General features: G+C 61.7%; 1 protein-coding gene across 1 annotated transcript; it reads right to left on the bottom strand.

Moving 5' to 3' along the window:
- Positions 1-309: 309 nt before the first annotated feature.
- On the bottom strand, positions 310-7979 carry FGF3 (fibroblast growth factor 3). Its single transcript, XM_032490478.1, has 3 exons — positions 7760-7979; positions 5331-5434; positions 310-1013 (listed from the first exon to the last, which is right to left on the bottom strand). Exons 1-3 carry the CDS (start codon positions 7977-7979, stop codon positions 654-656), a joined length of 684 nt encoding a protein of 227 aa, XP_032346369.1. The 3' UTR covers positions 310-653.
- Positions 7980-8258: the final 279 nt, after the last annotated feature.

Consider the following 8258-nt stretch of genomic DNA (forward strand, 5'->3'; position numbering starts at 1 on the left):
GCATTAACTTCTTCTTTCCCTCCCCACAAACCACATTTGGCTTCGAAAAATAGTAACTTCCCAAACCAGGAGATTAAAATGCGTCCTGAGCCTAATTTCTCAGAATACAATCATCCATCTTAAAATACCGGCTTGGCACAGACTCTGCTGTCGTCACAAGCAAATACGCTCAAGTGAAAACAGCAGGTGCTCCCTCGGGCTGCAGCACAATCTATTAAATAACAAAGTAGAATAAAGTACTTTCATGTTTTGATCACAACCCCGCGACCCCACAGCGGCACTGCAGGGAGACGCCTCAGGCGGCCAGGATCCGTGGCTTCAGCTGGTCACCCCTTGGGCGAGGGGCGCCCCAGGCCAACGTTAACCCGCACGTTTCTTGGCTTAAAGCAGGCCCCCTCCGAGTCACAACACGGGGCCTCTAGCTCTGACAGGACCCTCGTCTGAGGGAAGCAGGAGGAGTTGGGATGCTCTGTCGACCCTGGAAACAGCAGCCAGCCCCGAATCATGAATGGACCATCGCGTGCATGGCGGTCTGCTTTGACCGTGAACACCAAGCATCCGTTGGGTGGCCCGCACCTTCCAGCTGGGCGGCCGGAGCTCGGAGCCCAGCTGCGGGGCCGAGATGCTCAAGGCCTCCATTCCCCGGGCCAGGGCTAAGCTCGGCCCCGCCGCCTCCGCCGCTGTCGCTGCCGCAGGGGCCGGGCCGTCCTGCCAGGAGGCCTGGACTGACCCCCGTGGAGCCCGGCCCCACCCTGGAGCAGCCGTACCATCTCGTGGTCCTTGTGGTCCAGCACGCGGGGCAGGAACAGGGAGGACTTCTGCGTGCGGCGCGTCTTGAAGCCTCTGCGGGGCCGGCCCTTGCCGTTCACGGACACGTACCACAGTCTCTCGGTGCCAGGCTGGCGCCGGGCCCCGGGCCCGCCAGGCACCGTGCGGTACAGCCGGGAGGCATACGTGTTGTAGCCCAGCTCATGGATGCGCTCAACAAACTCGCATTCGGCATTGTAGCTCTCCTGCGGGGGGGGGGGGGGGGCGGGAGCCGAGGTCAGGGGCTGGGGGCCACAAGGATGCAGTGCCAGGAGGGAAGCGCTGGGTAGGGGGGGACCTTGCCAGGGATCCACGTCAGCCTGGGACAGGGTGGGGGCATGTGGGTCCCTGCCCTCTTGAAGGCGGGCATCTCGGGGACAAAGGTATAAACCCAGGATGGAAGGTGCTTCCACCAGAGCCCCCCATGAGCTGCTGTGGGGCCTCCTGAGTTGGGGGTGGGGGAGGGGAGGTATGCCTTGTGCCAACCCAGTTGAGGCTTCCGTCCCAGCTGTGGGTGCGTGGGCATGCCAAGGGCTTCCCTCCCCGCTCTGTGCCAAGGGGCAGGGCTGGGGCGCAGGGCAAGCTGGCCAGGAGGACTGGCCTTCCCTCCTGGGACTGGCCCCGGGAGCAGGAGCAGAAGACCCCTGGGGTCTGCCTCCATCGGCAGAAGGAGGGGGGCAGCTACTGAGTGCAGGCGGCTCCACGGACAGCAAGCCTATTCTCAGGGGCCACAGGCCATTTGGGGCCAGACCCAAGCTGGGCAGCGTGTGACCCAAAAGGACCTCAGGAAGCGAGACGGTGACACGGAATGCCTCTTCCCAGTGACACGGAAGTCCCGGGGTCAAGGCGGAGAGCTTCGGCTGAATCGAGGGTGGCAGTGCCTCTCCCCGTAACCCCACCCCCTCTCTGCTCCCTGCCCCCACGGGGGATGCCCAGCGCTCCCTGGGTCTGAGGACGGATGCCACTGCCCCAGACCAACTTCCGCAATTGATAGATGGAGAAACTGAGGCCTGGGGGTGGCACCAGACCCCAGACCCCAGACCCCAGACACCAGAGGGACCTGATGTGTTCCGGCCTGCACCCCACATATCGTGGGGCTCAGAGGCCATCTGGGGTGAGTGAGGGGGCCCAGGGTAGACCTGCCCCACCCCCACGCCTAGCACACTGCATTCGCGCCCGCCCCACCTTGAGTTTCTATGAGAAACACAGCGACAGGACTGACATTCCTCCCAGGCCCCTCTGTCCCAGAGAAGGTACGTCCTCCAGGGCTGAGGCCCACCGACCGGCAGGCCTGGTGGGCTTTCTCTTTGCTGGGATACTTGGAGGGCAACTGAAGGGGCACAGTCCTGTGAGCCTCGAAGGGTGAGGGGCTCCGGCCCTACGGAGGGGGGGTCTCGGGGACAGGGTACTGGCTTGCACCTTGTAAGGGATCCTGGGGGCAGGGGCTGAGAAGACCCGGAAAAAGGCATCACAGCCTCACGGTGACAACCGTTCCCAGTGCCTGGCCCTTCCCTGCTGTGCCCAGAGCCCAGACCCTTTGTTCCACTGGTGCCTCCCCCAGAGTCACTCCCACCCTGGGCTCCACCTGCTGACTGATCGCGCCCCTGGAGAGACCGCTCTTCCTGCACGGTTCTGCCAGTGCTTGGCGCTGTTTCAGAAAAGCCAGCAAGGTTTGGCAGAGGTGGGGACCAGGCAGGGGGTCTGCAAAGAGGGCAGATCTCTCCCCAATGAGGTGACATTTGGAAAGAATTGTTAGGGAGGAGAGGGCAATCTCTAGTGCGTGTTTTGGGGCAGGAGCACTCCAGACAGTGACAGTACCTTCCTTGGCAAAGGCATGGAGGGGTGAGTAGCAGTGCTGGTTCTGGAGAATCGAGGGGTCCAGAGACTGGAATGGCGACGCGAGCTGCGGGGTGATGGTGAGAGGTGGGAGAAGGTGGTCTGGGTCACTCCCCTGTGGGCTGAGCTAAGGAGTCTGGGTGATAATTTGTGGTGATGGGGAGTTCCCGGAAGCCATCACATGAGTAGATTTGCATCTTAGGAAGATCCCTAAGCACGTACTTGGCATAGACTATAACATATGGTAAGTGTCTTACCATATAACATATGGTAAGACAGTGATGAATGAAGGAGTGCATGCCAGATGGGTGCAAGGAAGGAAGGAAGGAAGGAAGGAAGGAAGGAAGGAAGGAAGGAAGGAAGGAAGGAAGGAAGGAAGGAAGGAAGTTTGTATATACAGATGATGAGTAGATGGGCAGATGGGTGCAAGGAAGGAAGGAAGGGTAGACGGACAGGAGGAGGGAGAGCCGGGAGGTCAGTAGCTGGGTCCAAAGCTATTGTGATGGTCTAGCTGGGAAGGGATGAGAGCCTGAGTTACAAGGGTACTAGCCACGGGGATAGGGCAGAGGGGGGTGAGGGGTGTGGATTGAAGAGAGAGATTCAGGAAGAATATTTGAGTACTTGGAGATGGACCGAACGTGGGGCTGAGAGAGAAGGAGGTGTCCACCGTGCCTGCCAGCTGAGCCTGGGCTTGAGTGCATGGCTGGCGGGGCAGCAATTATGGCAGGGGAGCCAGGGGAGTCACTGAGTTCAGTTGGGGTGTGCTGCCCTCTGCCGGGGGTCTCTGAGCCATCAGGACATTTGAGGGGATCTAAAACTCAGAAGGGAAGTCAGGGCTGGAATTGGGGGCTGTCAGGGCACAATGGCCACAGACCCACAGAGTGGAGGAGCCAGCCTGGGAGGTGAGAAGCAGGGTGATGGTGAAGAATTCAGACAGCCAAGAGGCAGAGCAGTGGGAACAGCATGCACAGGCAAATTGGTGGTACCCAGGATGGGGACAAGGGGTGGCCAGCGGCAGGGACGGCACCTGGGCTGCCCCACCTCCCAGGTTATCTGCAAAGCAGTGAGAGCCTCTCTGCCTCCCAGGTGCCCTGAGAAGCTCTGTACCATCAGCTGGACCTCCTGGCTCTCCCCAGGGGGGCTGAGAACCTTTCCTCCTCTGTCTCCAAAGTCAGCTCTCGGGGACAGAAGCCACAGGGAGATTCTGACCCACTGGGATCCGCCCAGGCATGCTTCGTTCTGTCCCCCAAAGCCCCAGACCTGGGTCTCCCATGGAAGAGATGGCAGAGGCCTGAGGTTTCGCCTCCCGATTGAGTCTACTTGCCCTGCTCTGTGAACTTTCCCAGCATTGATGGAGGAGACCCTCTCTGAGCAGTAAGACCTGGGCAGTAAGCTCATTGCAGGCCAACAAGGGGCCCTCTCTCCATAGGGATGGGAGCAACTGTGGGTGCTCTGAGACCACTTCAGGAACGGAATGTCAGTTCCGCTCCCTCAGCACCAGGGGCGCGGGGTCGGAGGGGTCTGGAAGGCCACAGTCCACCTCAGGAAAAAGTCAGACTAGACTCAGGTGAAGGGCACATCCTTATCAAGCAAATTGGGGTTTGCATATTCTAGAAGCACATACAGAAGAGGCTGGGCACCTGAGGGTCCCTGCTCCCAGACCCAGCGCCTGTCAAGTGGCCCCCAGGTCAGAGAAAACAAATGGGCGCATTTCCTTCAGCAAAGCCGTGAAAACTCTGTGAGGAAGCAGTAGGCTTCATGGAGGATTTTCCTGCAATTCATCTTGATCACGCGTTGCCTGACTTCAGAGGGGCAGGGAAATGTTGGTGTGTTTCCCCTGCAGATATGACTGGACGGAGAGAGGTAACTTAGCAGCAAGATGGTCCTCGGCTGCGTCGTCTAGGTGACGTGTGGATGGAAAACCTCTCATTGCCCAGGGAGTATCAGCCGAATTGCATGTAATGACTGGTTGGAGGTAGCAAATTTCCTAGTACATGTATTTTACTCCATGTATTCCCTGCCCTTGAGGGAGGGACATTGCCGACGCCCACAGTCACAGGAGCCTTTCTGTTGCGGTACATAGACTGGGTTCCAAGCCTGTGTGCCTGGGACGTGGGTCCCATCTCCCTTCCTCCTGGTTCCTTGAACTAATAGCTTTCTCTTGGTTCCCCAGAACTCACAGCTCTTGCCTTTCTATCTTTGGGAAGATGTGGCTGTGCCCCGCCCTGCCTGCTCCCCTCCCTGCTCCCAGGAGAGCTCTGGGTGAGCCCACAGGAGAGCTTCTGCCCAACGCACACCCTTGCTTTATCTCAAGGTACACTTGGGTCCATTTATCTTAGGAGGAATTTGGGAGACAGTCTCTACCCTGCTCTCAACTACCTTGAAGGAGACCACAAAATGCCTGGAGGAACATTATCTAACCTGACAGCAGCTGGAGAATATAGAGCATGGCTACCCCTCCAGCGCACTCAAGCTGGCAGCTGCCTCTAACAGAAGCAGCCGTAAGAGCACTGAGCAAGGAGCCAGAGGGCCTGGGGTTCTGGTCCCAGCCCGGGTCCTGCACATCCCTGGACAAAGCATTAGGCTGCCCGTGGCCCCTCTGTCCTCTGATGTGATGTTCAAGGGAGAAGGCTGCTCCATCTGTGCCTTCTGTCCCCCAACCCCGAGGCATGAAAGATTGGACTCACCGAAGCGTAGAGCCGTCCCCTCCTGTTCATGGCCAGGTACCGCCCGGAGAAGAGCCCTTTGATAGCCACCACGCCCACCTCCACTGCTGTTATCTCCAGGATACCTGGGGAGAGTTGTGAAGGCCCATCACCTCTCTGCCTCCCACAGAGCCCAGAGGTGAGGGCTGAGCGCCCGCTGGCCCTCCCCAAAGCCAAGCCCAGCTTGGGGAGTAGGTGGGGTTGCTGAAGGCAGTACACACCTAAAAAAAGGTGACCTAGGATGTTCAGGGGAGGCAGAAACCCCTGGGCGGGAGGTACAATAAGGGAGCATCTGGAAAGTCTTCTCCAAGGAGAAGAATTCAAAGCTGGAAGGGAAATAAAACTAACATTTCTCCACACTGACTCTGCGCAGAACATGGAGCCCACTGGAGCCTCTCAGCCACCCAGTGAGCTCATTTCCTGATCAGGCAGACAAGCAAGCTAAGGCTGAGGGACTTGCCTGTGCACACAGGTGTTTGAGTAGGGATTCAAACCCCCACCGCAGAGAGTAGCACCCGGGCTCCGCAGCTCACGGCCTGCACTGGAGCGCCTGGGGAGGCGGGGACGGGGCCTTTGGCGTGGTGACCTGATAATGGAATTCACCAGTGCACTGACAGTGCCACCCAAACCTGTTGCCATGGACCTGGGCCAGAGGTAATTGTCTCTGGCCTGCGTGCACGTTACAGGATGTTGGCAGGAAGCCAGGTCAGACCGGGAGCTCCCAAAGGGAAGCCACCGACCTTCACCTATGCCCCATTGTACGTAAGAAAGTTTAAATCTCCCCTAATGCCTGCCTTTTGGAACAAGAACGCTTCCCACCCACACCAACCTCCTCAACCCCCAAGAGCCTGTAACAAAGCCCCAGGTGGGGCCATTGTTCCCAGAGAACAGCTCGGAGGGGTTGGCTGGAGCATCAGCCAGAGCCCTCTCCAAGGCGGGGGTGGGGTGCTATCTGGGCGTGCGCCTGGCCCCCGACCCGTCAGAGATCACAGGCCCAGACGCGGGCCGCCACAGGCTTGCCCGGAGCTTGCGGGGGTACAGTATGGCAGCCTCTGGCGTCCCCGATACGTAGGCCGGGCGGGCTCCGCTGAGCCAGCCCGAGGGCCAAAGGAGTGCGAGCGGGGACGCCCGACAGGGGAGGCTGTGGGCGCGCGCTCTCCTCTGCCTCCCGGCTGCCCGCCTTGAATGCCTCCAGAATTTGGTTGCTCTGCTACTCTGAGAGGGAGACTGGATTTGGAGAGAACTGGGCTGTCGCTACGAGGCGAGCACAGGCACTCCCGTAGCCCGGTCCCGCGGACAGGGACGCCCAGGCAGCATTTTGTCCCCACCGCGCGGCTCCGGAGGCGTCTTCCGAAGACGCCCTCGCAGGACTGCGGCTTTGCTCAAGGAAGCAGAAGTTTGCCGCCGCCTTGAATGCGCCACACTGCTTCCTGCCCCTGAGCCGGGAGCAGAGCGCCGCGGGTCGCGGAGGACGACCCCGGGACGCCGGCCACCCTCCAACGCTCCGCACTGAGCTGCTGCGTGGCTCCGCGCTCGGGCCTCCCGGTCCCCGCCGAGCGGAGCTGCTTCGTGTCCCCTGGCTTTGCGCTCCTCGAAGAGTGCTCAGCACGAGCCGGGTTCCCGCGGCCGGAGGAACCAAACCGTGGGGCCTCGCGGGACTCTGGCTCGGGCGCAGTCCGGGAGTGGGTCCGGGCAGCAGGGCAGGTTGAAAGTGTATCTGTGCCCCTAGACCCAGGCGGACGCCCCTGCCTGCTCCCAACCCGCAGCCGGTGGCCTCCCACCCGGCGGCGAAGGCGCCCACTCTGTCTGCCGCTCCGCGGCCAAGGGCGGAGGCGAGAAGGCTGGGGATTCCGCGCGGCCACCTCCCGGGAGCCCCGCTTGGTCTGGGCGAGCGTCTTCCGCGCAGAGGTGGCGCGGGGCGGCCACCTGGGCGGCCGCGAGTCGGGAGGGCGGAGTGGACGGAGGGGCGCCCCGGGGTCGGCAGGAAAAGTCGTCAAAATAATAAAGAGGGTGATAAATGCCTTGTCCAGCGCATTTTCTCCGAAAAATTCAAAGGGCTCACACTTGTCAGGGCCACCAAACCGGCCAAGTGGGGAACCCCCGGCTCGCCCACCTTCGGCCCAGCAGTCGGAGCGGCGGTGGGGCAGACTCGGCTGGGCCTGCTGGCCCGACAGCGGGCCGCCGCTGCCCGAGCCCTCTTTGGACGTGACCACCACCACCATCCCGACCCGCCTCCTGCAAGCTCCACTCTCGCTCCTACCCTAGACGTTGGGGGAGGCCAGGGGACCCCGGCGGTCTCCCTCTGGCAGCAGGGGTAGCCTGCTTTCCTGGGCACCCTTCGCGCGCCAGTCCCTCCTGGGCACCGCTCCTCCCAGGGACCCCGCGCGGTTGTCGCAGGGCCGGGCACTCACTGTAGGCGCTGTTTTCTAGGCTGCCGTTGACGCGGCCGCTCGGATGCAGCTGTAGGTGGTACTTGGTGGCGCAGTAGAGCTTGCGGCGCCGGGGCGCCCCGCCGAGGTGCTCGTAGACGCCGCCGCGGCCGCCCGCATCGCGCCGCAGCCGCGCCCCGGGGCCCGCGGCCGGCCACCCGGGCTCCAGCAGGCTGAGCAGCAGCAGCCAGATCAGTCCCATCGTGGCATCGCGCCCGCCCCACGGCGGCGGCGGCGGCTGCAGGCGAGCGCGGCGCCCATGGAAGGGACGGCAGCGGAGCCTGGGCGAGGCGCTCGGAGCCGGCTCCAGCGCCTGGCGGTGCCGACTCCCGCTCCGCGGAGTCGGGGCGGGGGGGAGGGGAGGGAAGGGGAGGGGAGGGACAGGGGGACGAGAATGAGAGAGAGAGAGAGAGAGAGAATGAGAATGAGAGAGGGAGAGAGAGTGATCCTTTAATTTTCACCCAGGATCGGGTGAAATTTC

Source organism: Camelus ferus, chromosome 10 (assembly GCF_009834535.1).
Source record: "Camelus ferus isolate YT-003-E chromosome 10, BCGSAC_Cfer_1.0, whole genome shotgun sequence".
In the NCBI taxonomy this organism is placed as follows: domain Eukaryota; kingdom Metazoa; phylum Chordata; class Mammalia; order Artiodactyla; family Camelidae; genus Camelus; species Camelus ferus.